Genomic DNA, 12,952 nt, shown 5'->3' with positions numbered 1-12,952 from the left:
GGGAAGTTGGTTTCTCTCTGCCTCATCTCCTTCTCCATCCTTCATCCATTCCCATGGTGTGCTTTGTGATCACTTAGGGCTTTCTAAGAATGTTAATCACTTCCTGAGTGTTCATCATGTGCTAAGTATTTTATGTGTTTTCTTGGAGATTGAACAAAAGGGGCAACTAAGGTGGCGTCCACCATCGGAGGCCTTGAATGGCGTCAGGTAGAAGAACTGGGGCCTTAGCATGAGGCTTTCCCATATTGGATGTATTGATTACTATGGCTACATAACAAACTACCCCAAAATCAGCATCTTAAAACAACATGATATATTTATCATCTCACATAGTTTTGGTGGGTCAGGGAATTGGGAACAGTTTGGCTGGGTGGCTCTGGCTTGGGGTCTTTTATGAGGCTGCAGTGAAGATGTCGGCTAGGGCTGCTGTCATCTGAAGGTTTGAATGGGGCTGGAAGATCCACTCCTAAGGTGGCTGGCAAGTTAGTGCTGGCTCCTGGCAGGAGGCCTCAGTTTCTCACCTCCTTGGGACTTCTCTTTAGGGCTACTTGAGTGTCCTTACAACATGATGGCTGCCTCCTCTAGAGTGATTGATCCAAGAGAGTATAAGGTAGAAACAGCAACGCTTTTTATGATCTAGTCTCAAAAATCACACACTGCCCTTCACAAGATCCTATTTGTGAGAAGCGAGTCACTCAATCTGGTCCACATTCGAGGGGAGAGAAATTAACTCCATCCCTTAGCCGGGGTGGGGACTGTCCAGCCCAGGGGACATATAAGGCCTACAAAATCATTTGGTCTGGCCCTGCCAAGGCATTAGGGGTGAGTTAATTAAATGTTGGACCAAATACAGCAGGCTAATTTTTAAGGTGATAGTTTTGTAGGGCCCTTGAATAATATTATAAACATCCAAATGACCATTGACAGAAAAAAGGTTCCCCACCCCTGCTTTGGAAGCTGCGTCAGAGAATTTGTAAACATATTTTAAAACCACCGTATTGGACCCCTGAGACCTCTTCCACAGGGCTCAGCATGTAGTAGGGACTCAGTAAACGCTGTTGCCTTCACCACAGGAGCTCTAAGACCAACCACAGGGGAGAAGAGATCACCTCTCCGCCTTACCTTCCAGGTCCATATTGCAGATGTAATCATTCTCTTCGATGTGGCTGGTATTTCTACCTCATTCTGTGCCATTCTGCTGGCCCCAAGAATGATCCTAGACGTGGGTTAGGGAGAGGGCTACCCCACCTCCAAATGTGGGACTGCCCCCCTTAGGGAATGCCCTCTTCTTTCCTCTCCCTCAGCTGCACATAGCTGGGGCCAACGGATACCTGCGAGCAGCTGAGCTCCTCCTGGACCACGGAGTGCGCGTGGATGTGAAGGACTGGGATGGCTGGGAGCCCCTGCACGCGGCTGCCTTCTGGGGACAGGTAGTTTACACCAGAGGGCTGAGAGCAGGCCAGCACAGGATCAGCCTGCTGTCCTTGATCTAGCAGTTGGTTCAAAAGAATACACGACCTGCTTAAGGTGTTGACTACTTATGAAAAGACCTAGGGAGTTTGCAAACATTTGACAAGCTGTAGTTTAATGGAATGATGATTAAATTTGCCAAATTAGAAAATCCCAGCCTTTCTGCTTTGAGTGGTTTCTCCATTTGTTCCCCAGATATAAAACCCTGATTGCAGTTTTTTTTAATATATTTTATTGATTTTTTACAGAGAGGAAGGGAAAGGGATAGAGAGTTAGAAACATCAATGAGAGAGAACCATCGACCAGCTGCCTCCTGCACACCTCCCACTGAGGGTATACCCGCAATCAAGGTACATGCCCTTGACCGGAATCGAACCCGGGACCCTTCAGTCCGCAGGCCGACGCTCTATCCGTTGAACCAAACCGGTCAGGGCTGATTGCAGTTTTTGCAGTCCCTCCCTAGACACCCGACAACTCTAGAGTTACAGCTGACTCCGTTTTCTTCTGTTCCTTGGTCCAGGCATAGTGGAGGTGGTGTCAGTCCATTGCACCCCAGGATTCCTGGCCCCAGGGTTCAAAGCCTTCCCTGGGAGTCAACTTTTCCCCGCCATTCTTTGGGTCACATCCCAAGAGGCCTTGGGCACTCTTTCCACCTCCTAGGCCTCTTGGGCCCTGGGCAGTGGGAACATGGGCTTCTTCCTGTGTTTCAGATGCAAATGGCAGAGCTATTGGTGTCCCATGGGGCCAGTCTCAGTGCTAGGACATCCATGGATGAAATGCCAATAGGTAAGTCCAGCACAACACCTGGTACACACATAGGCTCGCATCAACTTTTTGATAGGTAGAGGGATAAATTGATGAATATATGGTTGGACGGATGCTGGATTGGTGTGTAGATGGATGAATTAATAAAGGAATGGATGATAGATTAATGGATAAATGGACAGAGAGATGGGTGGATGGACAGATAAATGTATGGCAAAGTGGATGAATGTATGGATGAAGTAGGAAATATAGATGGATGGATAAGAGGATGGATAGAGGACAAACCTATGGATAGATGACTGGGACATTGAAGAGGTAAACAGATGAGTGAAAGAATTAGGTGGTGGGGATATATGATTTCAGCTTCTTTGCATAACTTCTTGTTTGGGCTACATGGCACCTGCTTGTTTCTATTGATACTTCTTGTGTCAGTGGAGAGCTGATAAATCCTATTGGAAACTATCAAAGGTGTATGACTCCTTCAATCATAACTGGGCACCTCAGGAGTTGTGACTGTGTATGGAACCTGGGTTTCCCTTTCGTACTTTTCTCTAAGGATTGGGTTGTAGCTCAGGAAATAAGGGTGGCATTGTTTTCTCCCCTCCCTCCATGCCCCAAAGGAAGCTGGGAGTTTTCATTCGATTGGGAGGGCAGCTCCTCTGGTCTGGAGGGCTCCCAGGGGCCACAGGCTGCCTCCCACAACAGATGCCTCTGCTCTTTCAGACCTGTGTGAGGAAGAAGAGTTCAAGGTCCTGCTGCTGGAGCTAAAACACAAGCACGATGTGATCATGAAGTCACAGCTGAGGCACAAGTCATCTTTGAGCCGGAGAACGTCCAGCACAGGCAGCCGTGGGTGAGTCAGGGGCCAGGCAGCTAGGGGTCCCCATGCCTCTCCTGCCTGTGGTGCCTCGATGCAGCCTCCAGTACCCCCTCTCTCCCTTCAGGAAGGTGGTGCGTCGAGCCAGCCTGTCGGATAGGACGAACCTGTACAGGAAGGAGTATGAGGGCGAGGCCATCCTGTGGCAGCAGCGGAGTGTGGCAGAGGATCAGCGGACCTCAACTTACAATGGGGACATCAGGGAGACCAGGACAGACCAGGAGAACAAGGACCCAGTGAGTGGCCTCATACCCTGCCCCAGTGTCAGCCACTGCCTTGGGAGGAGGACCAGGCCCCTCCCTGGTCTGGCCTCTTCATCTGAGAGCCTTCAGAAGGAGGTTAGCTAGGCAGGCCCTTCGAACAGCTAGATCCAGTCTGATGGTGGTGGCTACTGTGGTTAATGAGGCAAGCCTCGGGTGTGTTTGAGTCAGAGCTGGGAGCTTTGGCACCCATTAGGTTCTCATAATCGACAGGGAGTGAGTGACCACCATGTGCCTGCACGTGCTCTGGCAGATCTAATCTGCGCTTCCCAGAAAAGAGATTCGGTAGGGCAGCCACCCTGGGAGCTAAGGACACGGAAACTTCCAGGGTGGAGGGGATATGACAAGAAGTTGAGAACTGTATTTACCAGAACACATCTGATGGGAAGAAATTTTTTGAAAAACTGAATAGGGTACTGGTAGGACTTCTAAGCAGCCTGCCCCAGTGGCATCCAAGGCCCTGGGCTTGAGACGGCTTTCCTAAGAAGATGCTCTATTGGTGTCTGGGACTGCTGTGACAAACTGCTGCAAACTTGGAGCTTAAAACAGCAGACCTTTGTTTTCTCACAGCTCTGGAAGCTAGAAGTCTAAAAAGCAAGGTGCCATCCTCTCCATGTCTCTCCCAGCTTCTGATGGTGCAGGCACTCCTTGGCTTTTGCTAGCATGGCTCCAGACTCTGCCTTGGTCCTCACGTGTGGCCTTCCTCACGTGTGTGTGCCTGTGTCTCTGTTTTCTCTTATTAAAAAGATACTAGTCATTGGATTGGGGCTCACCCTAATCCAGTGGGACCTCATCTTAATCTAACTAATTCCTTCTGCCAAGATCCTACTTCCAAATAAGGTCACATTCAGAGATGTGGGATTGGCATGAATTTGGAGGGACACTATTCAACTCAGTATTGATGCACTCAGGTCCATGCCTGGCTGTGTCTGCTGAGTGAGGCCAAGGGTTGGGGCCAGAGCAGAATTGCTGGGGACAGGAAGGGAGAGGTTGGTTTCACCACACATTAAGCAACTGAAAGCATTTCTAGAGAGTATTGCCTTGGAGGGATGCAAAGTCTGCTGATTAGTTGCATAGTGTGTACACACGTCTCAATGGGACCCTGCTTCTCCAGTGAATGGGGAGGTCACATGTGGGCTGGTCTCACCAGCAGGAGTGATGGCATCTGTGTAAGGGAATCCCCATCAAAGCGGTGGGCTGGGATGGAGAGAGCAACACGGAGGCTTTGTTCCATCTGGTCCCCAAGCTTGTGGGCTGGGGAGAAGAGAGTTGTAGACAGAAATCAAATCACATTTCAGATGCCTTATTTTTATGTATACATTTCCTGGAGATCCCTGAAACCTAAGCCAGTACATGGGGACTGCCTCAATTCTTAGCTGCAGAATATTCCAGTACAAGGACATGCCATAATTCTCCACCTGCCTAATGATGACTTTCAGGCTTTGTCCTCCTGGGGAGTGTATCTGGAAAACAAAGTCCTGGAAATGGGCTTGCTGCAAAGTATTCATTCTTCTTTAAAAACAAATTTCTTTAGATGTGTGATTGATACTGACTTCCAAAGAGACGGTGGCAGTTTACATGACTAGTAGCTATTTCCCCACACCCTTGCCAGCACTGAGTAAGAACAAACTTTAAAGACACGTGTCAATGTGGTTGGTAAAACTTTTGTTGTCTTAATTTTTATGTCATTAATTATTAGGGAGATTGAATATTTTTATTTTGTCCTGTATTTACAGGCTATATTTTGCTGTGAACTGTATATTAGTGTCCCTTGCTGATTTTTTTTCTTTTGTGCAGTAGAACCTTTATAAGTGGACTTTTAAGAGCTCTTTATTTATTTGGGAAATTAGTCCCTTTTTGGTCATATATGTTGCAAATATCATTTCAGTTTTGTCATGCATCTTTTGGTTTTTTATGGTGATTTTTAAAAGTTTTGCTTTCTTTTTTAAAATTTTTAAATTGATTTCAGAGAGAGAAAGGGAGAGGGAGAGAGAGATAGACACACCAATGATGAGAGAGAATCATTGATTGGCTGCCTCCTGCATATCCCCTACCAGGATTACCTGGTTCATGGGTCAACGCTCAACCACTGAGCAACACCAGCTGGGCTGTTTATGGTGATTTTTGCTAGGCTTTACATTTTCATTATTGTCAAATATATCAACCTTTTCATTTATAGCTTCTAGGCAGCAGTAGTTATGCAGGGATTTCTGGGTGTAAAGGACCTCTGGGTAGGAATCTCTGCTGTTTCGAGTGGAGATATGCTGGGAATACAGAGGAAGGATTGCAAGTGACCAAAACCCCAACTGAAGTCAACTCACACGAAAAAGGAATTTACAGGCTCTTGTAACTGGAAAGTCTTGGCCCAGCTGGATCCAGGGGCTCAAAACACATCATCAGGATAAATTCTCTCTCTCTCCTTCAGTCTTCCTTCACATCAGCCCTTTGACATGGTGTCTACCCAGCCCCCAACTTGTATCATTCTCACCACCCGCAATTGCTATAAAAACAGAACTTCTCTTTCCCAATCATTCTAGCAAAAGTCCCAGGGTTGAGTTTTATTAAATCAGTTTCAGTCAAGAACCCATCCCTTGCCAAAACCGGTTTGGCTCAGTGGATAGAGCGTCGGCTTGCAGACTGAAGGGTCCCAGGTTCGATTCCGGTCAAGGGCATGTACCTGGGCTGCGGGCACATCCCCAGTAGGAGATGTGCGGGAGGCAGCTGATCGATGTTTCTCTCTCATTGATGTTTCTAACTATCTTTCTCCCTTCCTCTCTGTACTCTGTAAAAAATCAATAAAATATATTTAAAAAAACAAAAACTCTTCATTAAAAAAAAAAAGCATTTGTTTAAAAAAAAAAAAAAAAAAAGAACCCTTCCCTGAACCAATTCCTGTGGTAAATGTGTTGACCATCCGGGCCTGGGGTCAAGGATGGAGGTTGGTCAGCTCTCCTAAAACACATTGATTGGTGAGTCCCCCAAAGCAAAAAGGACATCCTATTACCCAGGTGGGGAAAATGGGTGGAGGACAGGTCCAGACAGTAATGCCCGCAGCAGAGGTGCAGGTGGGTTGTGGGTTCAGAGCCTTCTGCCAGCTGGTAACATCGTTCTTTCCCCCTCAGAACCCCCGGCTGGAGAAGCCCGTGCTGCTCTCTGAGTTCTCCACCAAGATCCCACGAAGTGAAATGGACATGCCTGTTGAGAATGGCCTCCGGGCTCCGGTCAGCGCCTACCAGTATGCACTGTCCAACGGGGATGTCTGGAAAGTGCACGAGGTGCCCGACTATACCATGGTCTACAGCAGCCCCAGCATGGCTGATGCCACCCCACCCTGGAGTGGCTACAAGGAGCAGAGCCCCCAGACGCTTCTGGAGCTAAAGCGGCATCGGGCTGCAGCCAAGCTGCTCAGCCACCCCTTCCTGAGCACCCACCTGGGCAGCAGCATGGCCAGGACGGGTGAGAGCAGCAGTGAAGGCAAGGCCCCCTTGATCGGAGGCAGAACTTCACCATACAGCAGCAATGGGACCTCGGTATATTACACGGTCACCAGCGGAGACCCCCCCCTCTTGAAGTTCAAGGCCCCCATTGAGGAGATGGAAGAGAAGGTCCATGGCTGCTGCCGCATCTCCTAGTCTCCCTGTGACCGAGGAGAGAGATGCTTTGGGGAGGGGTCCCTGGAATCCAGGCCAGCCCTGGCTGGGAGGCTTCAGAGGGCAGCTGGGGGGAGGTGGGCTCTGCTTCCCAGAGGAATGCTGACCCCACCTCGCAGCCAGCTGCCCGTAGCATCACCCCTTCCCACGGTCTGCTTCCTGCTGCATTGTCTGCCATCAGAAACAAGGCCCCTAGTGGCTTCCCGACTCACCCTGCTGTCTGATTTGGGGGAGGGAGGGCTGGGATTCCAGTTCTGTTACTGATAGAGGCTTCTTTGGACCAGTACTCGCATGTCACATATCAACACACAGACACACACACACACACTTCATCAATGTGTATACAAATGACAACTGGGCTCATGGGAAGCAGGTGGAACAGAGAATTTGTGAGCTATTCCTGAGAGAATGATTGAAGTTAAGACTCAGAGTTTTATCACCACTGCCAATGTGGCTTTAGCAGGGGAGGGGGCCTGCTAAGCTGAGACCCATCATCCTGCCCAGAGTCCTGTTGGGATCTGGGCCACCATCCACATCTGACAGGAGCAGGAAGTCCGCTCTGTGCCCAGAGGAAGCCATGAACCCACATGGGTAGATGAAATGGACACAGACCTGCTCCCACATCCCTGTCCATGCCAGGAACTAGTTGTGTGAACGCCCAGGGGCCAAGGTGGAAAACCAGGCTATTCTATTCCCGGAATATTCCAGATCACATTTTGTTTTCGTATGAAAGCATCAAAAAGTGGAGGGGGTAACAAAGGCAATATTTCCAAAAGTGAGTTTCATAAAAGGACTATTTAAGGCTGTAAAACTCTAGGCAGGAGGTAACTGAATTTGGCTGCTTTTATGGAGAATGTTATGATCATTAGGTTTTACTGGCTTTTGTTGGAAAAATGAACTTAGTGAGGAGCTTCAGTGGGAAGGGCTTTTCCAAGGAGAGGGGCGAGTTCATGTTGGCAGTTTCTCAGCCAACCCTCATCAGACTGAGCCATCAGAGTGAACAGCGAGGGGCTGCTGCCTGCCACCCCGTCCCCACTCCTAGAGTGAATGCTCAGGATCCCAGGCCCCGCTTTGCCAGTTGGCCCTTGTGAGTTCCTGCCTGGCCCAGGGACTCCCAGCCTGTTCCTGCTGGAGTGGTGACACCCCAGGGCTGCAAATCCACAGTGCCCATGGCCAACACCCTGATCTGCATTCCGGAGAGAGTGATGGTGAGGAGGTTGGTCACAAGCCTGTTCCATGCCAGGAGCCAGCCATGTGACGACCCATTCAATTCACCGGTGGGGCAGGCTGCCCATCACCTCTCCACTGCATTCTCTCATGAGCCCCTTCAAATTGTCGCCCATGACTTGGGCACTATCCATGGCTCAGCTAAAACCCATCGGTGTAACTAATGAGCAGGTTTGTTCCCTGCTCTGTGCACCTTTTATTTGTCCTAAAACTACCTCCTTAGAGCTCTGAAGGTGCCCCCTAGTTCCAGATTCTGCAGTTTGGGGGACAAATCTGGGTTCCCTTTAACTCTCTCCTTTCTGAGCCTATGAAAACTTCCCTCTGGGGGCACCTGGACCAGGAGGCTGTGTGGCTGGAGAAGTTCCCTTTGTGCCACAGCTTTAGTAATGGGTCTGCTGTTTGTAAGTTCCAGTCCCCACTGTGGTCCCCGCCCACTCCCCTAACCCAGAGAGGGAGCTGGCGCCCAGGGGGCCTGGCTGATGCTTTCCCAGGAGCAGGGCAGCTGGGCAGGAGAGCACAGGGCTCAGGAGAGTCATTGTACCCCTGGTGGCTCTTGTATGCAGGGAGGGTCACGGCACCAGGCCCCCTACCCCAACTCCAGGACAGTTCCAGTCTTGGGTGGAGGGGCAGGTCAGGGGACTGCAGGCGTTTGTGTGATCCCTCCTATGTCCCTGAGGTCTGGAGTGGGCTCTCCATCATCTCAGCCTATGGCCGGAGCAAGGCAGGGATATACCTTAAAACAGTGTTCAGATCAGACTAACACTGAAATTCCTTTTGAGCCAACTTAAGCTGTAAGCTGGGGAGTGCCGAGAGAAGCCACATACTCCTCCAGAGAGAGCTGGGCAGGTTTTTGGATCTGTTTGCTCAGGGCACAGAGACTGGAGCCATTTATTGCCCACTCTAAGCCCTCTGGCCATTCCCTCCTCCCCCCTTGCTTCCTGCCTCCTGGGCTGTTCTTCTCTACCCAGAAGGCTGGGAATCCCACTGATTCCCCAACAGGAGACAACTAAAGACTCTTGAGCACAAGCTCATATTTTCAATCAGGGATAAACCATTCCCTGTTGGGGCTTCCAAGTACCTGGGGTACTTTTCCTGTAGGTCTCTTGGGTGTCGAAGGACAAGCTGGGGGCAAGGTCATGCATTTATTCACTCATGTAGCTTATTGAGTAGTTGTGACATTCCAGGCACTATGTTAGGTTCTGGGAGTTACCGGGGGACAAGATAGAATGAGGAGACTGCTCTTTATGGTTTTCAACCCTCAAGGACCATGCGTGTCAGCAGCAGCCCATTCAATTAATCTGAGATAGAGTGACTGCATCCTGGTCCAATATCCCTAGATGACATTTGCCACTAAATGCAGACGCTGGATCTTGGGTTCCAGGCAGACACCATCCCAAGTCTATATGGAGCTCTCAGGGTTCCTAGCTGCCTTCAGGCCAACATCTTGGAGGCACTATATAATAGCAGTTTGAGGTCAGTGTCTAGAAGAATAAGGATTCTGGAATTTGCTGCCAAATGCATCTCAGGTTTTAAAACTCATTGTCTCTTACTCATTTTTGCTATTTATTATGTAATCTTCCTGCTCCACCAAAATGGATAATGGGAAGAAAAAGAGCTTCTCCTTTAATGTCGAAGCTTTTCCTCGTGAATTGCCTCTCTTTTGGGCCAGTGTGGATCAAGGAGCTGGAAGAATGCTGGCAAGGTGGACCAGATGCCCAGCTCTTGCTGAGATCCAGGTCTAGTGGCAGCTCCTGGCAGATTGAAGGAGGCTACTTCTAGAGCAGGTGCCACGTGGCTCACTGTGAGCTCTGGCCCTTGCTCTCACCCCACCCTAAGCCCCAGACTATTGAAAATTGGTGAGTTTCTGGCCAGTAACTCAGGGAAGCTGAGTGAACCCTAAACTCAAGTCTACTAAAGACTTCAGGATGTAGTTCTCCATCAGATATGCAGCATCAATGAAACTGCTCTGCACTGTTTGATCAACTTAAATGGGTTTAGAAAGTTAACAAGGGTATGTCCCCTGTCCTATCTCACCACAGTTTGTTGGCTTTGTAGTAACTTAAGACTATTTGGGTTCTTGGTGTCAGATACTTTTTGATCTTGAGCTCTCTCTTCCATTTGCTTTCCCAGAAGGCACTCCTTGTAAGATGCTCAGAAGGACTATATTTAACTCTGGCTATTGTAGCCTGGGGACAGCCTCCCCACCCCCAGGGCACATAAGAGCAAAGGGTCATGTGGTCAGTGGATAACGCCATAGAAGTGATCCCTTTGCTAAAAGCTATAGCCCTCTCCTTGATAGGAATCTCTTGCTGGCCAGAGGACCTGCTTCCCATGGGCATGCAAGTGCCATAGTGCGGGGCCTGGCTCTGCACACCCAGGAAATGTCTGAAGATCCCCAGCCCTCCGCAATAATTCACCAGACCAGAAGCCACTGATGTACAGAGAACAATTAAGAAAAATGTATTTTATGTGAAAAAAAGTTAAAACTCTGTATACTGTATCAGCAGCTTTGTGTAAAAAATGGCAATCAAGAGAGTCTAATATATTTAAAACTTTTTTTTAAAAAAAAAATCCTCAAGGATCTTTGATACTGTATTGAAGTAACTTTCAGGTAGCTCCTCACCATCCGGCAGTGGTGGGCCTCGTGTCCAAGACCATGGCCCAACCACATCCCAAAGGGGCATGCCCCTGGAGTTGCTTCCAGCTGCCAAGGCCTGTGACGGAATTCGCTGTTGAGTTTTTAATTAAGATTATTAAATTCCTTTTAATAACATCTGTAAGTGTGGCTGTGGTCATTGTTGTGAGCTCTCTTGAACTGTGCTGAGTTGAATTCACAAAGAGGTGATGCCTGGGATAGAAAGTGGTGAATCCCTGCCCCCCACCACAGAAGACTCTGCCAGGAGGCCCCTAGAGCAGAGGGAGCTCTGAGGTCTCAGACATGGAGATGTCTTTCTAGACTGGGGGATGGTAAAACCTGGTGAATTCAAGACAAGGTAGATGATTGGGAATGACCTTCACTCTGTCAATGCTCCCTTTGGAATTAACATTGGTTACACTTTCAAAGGTTTGTCTGATGACATATTTTTATGTAATAGGGCTGCCCTCTGTTCTGTTCTGTTCTTGAGAGTGCACTATCCTCTCCCCTACCTCCCACCCCAGTCCTTTTCCTCACATAGCTGATAGTGAGGAGGTAAAAAGCTATATACTACTTCACATTACAACAGCACAGCAGGTGAGACCCTGGTTATTCTTACTTTTCCCTCCGGCAAAAGAGGCATTGACAAGTTATATGGTTGCACAGTCCCAGACCACGGACCTTGTCTTTGTCATTTGCAGACATGTGTTGGTATCTCAGAAGACGATGGAAAGAGTGCTTTCTTGGACCTTCCTGGACACAGGATGGCAGAGCAGGGACACATGGAAGGCCCCACACTTGGGCTTGGAAAGCTTCATAAACAGGTTGGGGGTGGGGAGAGGATGGGAAGAACAGAGGTATCTTTGCTACAATGGGCATTCATCTAGTTTAAAAGTTTATTGGTTTCTAAATAATAATGGTAATCTGTGACACTTAGGAAAGCACTTTACAGTTGTACATATGCCCTCTCATTTACACATGGAAAATGAGGCCTAAAAATTGACTATTGGATTTAGCACTGTGGAGTTCTTGATGACCTAGACAAGAGGTTTTGGTAGCGTAAAGGAGGCCTAAGCTTGATTGGACAGGGTTCAAGAAAGAATGGGAGGGAAACTGGAGACAGCGAATATACACTATTCTTTTGAGGTTTTATGTTATCAAAATGAGCAGAGAAATGGGGAGGAAGAAATGTAGTGGGGTCGAGAGAGGGTTGTTTTAAGATGAAAAATATTTCAGCATGTTTGAATGCTGATAGGAACGAACCAGTAAAGAAGGGAAATGGATGATACTGGAGAGGGGAGAGAATGGTTGGAGTGATACAGGTTAGTAGTTGGGGGCTGGCAGCTAGAGCCCAAATGGAGGGGACTGTTGATCAATAGTCGCAGAAGGCCCAGTCTGTAGGCAGAGACGAGAGGATGTGATTAGAGCATGTGCAAATTCTCTCTGATCGCTTCTATTTTTCTCAGTGGAATAGGAAGCAAACTTTAAGAATAAGCGAGAGGAAACGGTAGAATGAATGAAGGGAATGTAGGCTAGCAGGCACTTGAGATAATAAATTTAAAGCACAATTAGCCAACCTGCACAACTAGGTGCAGGTGGAAAGTAGGTGGAGAGTGGGGTTGGAGTTTTGCCAGGCAAAAACACGATGAAGTGAGAGAAGAGAAAGCTACCTAAGGGTGTAATCAAAGGAGGGGTATGACGATAGACCGCCATTTTCGAATGAATGATTAAGTGCAGGAGACATGGCTGGTCACGCCCAAGCTCTGAGAACCCAGGAGCACCGCGGTCAGTGTACCTGGGGAGCAGGCGCCTGCCTCTCCAAGTGCGGGTCAGATCGCGCCCGGCCTTGAACGGCGGGCCGGCAGGGGGCGCGCTAGGACGGCAGGGGCCGGGCTCTCCGGCTTCAGTTCGGGCTCCGCTGCCTGGGCCACCCCCCGGGCCCACGGGGCCATCGGGCCTGTCGCCCCTGCAGCTGACCGTGAAGAGGTCCGCGCTCCGCGGGGCCCGAGCAGGAACGACTACCCTGGAGCAGGACAGAGTCACCAAAATCAAGTTCCATGAAGCAACC

At 49.0% G+C, this 12,952-nt stretch overlaps 1 protein-coding gene across 2 annotated transcripts in view; it reads left to right on the top strand.

Moving 5' to 3' along the window:
• Positions 1–11,022, top strand: part of PPP1R16B (protein phosphatase 1 regulatory subunit 16B) — a 101,469-nt gene extending 90,447 nt beyond the window's left edge. For both annotated transcript variants that reach the window (XM_059707082.1, XM_059707080.1), the window contains exons 7-11: positions 1,305–1,430; positions 2,181–2,256; positions 2,959–3,088; positions 3,180–3,348; positions 6,495–11,022. In XM_059707082.1, the coding sequence (XP_059563065.1) occupies positions 1,305–1,430; positions 2,181–2,256; positions 2,959–3,088; positions 3,180–3,348; positions 6,495–7,004 (1,011 nt within the window). In that variant the 3' untranslated portion in view covers positions 7,005–11,022. The remainder of the gene's footprint in view (positions 1–1,304; positions 1,431–2,180; positions 2,257–2,958; positions 3,089–3,179; positions 3,349–6,494) is intronic.
• Positions 11,023–12,952: the final 1,930 nt, after the last annotated feature.

This window comes from Myotis daubentonii, chromosome 8, assembly GCF_963259705.1.
Source record: "Myotis daubentonii chromosome 8, mMyoDau2.1, whole genome shotgun sequence".
NCBI classification, from domain to species: Eukaryota; Metazoa; Chordata; class Mammalia; order Chiroptera; family Vespertilionidae; genus Myotis; species Myotis daubentonii.
The sequence above is the reverse complement of the archived record's forward strand: the minus strand, read 5'-3'. Positions and strand labels throughout refer to the sequence as shown.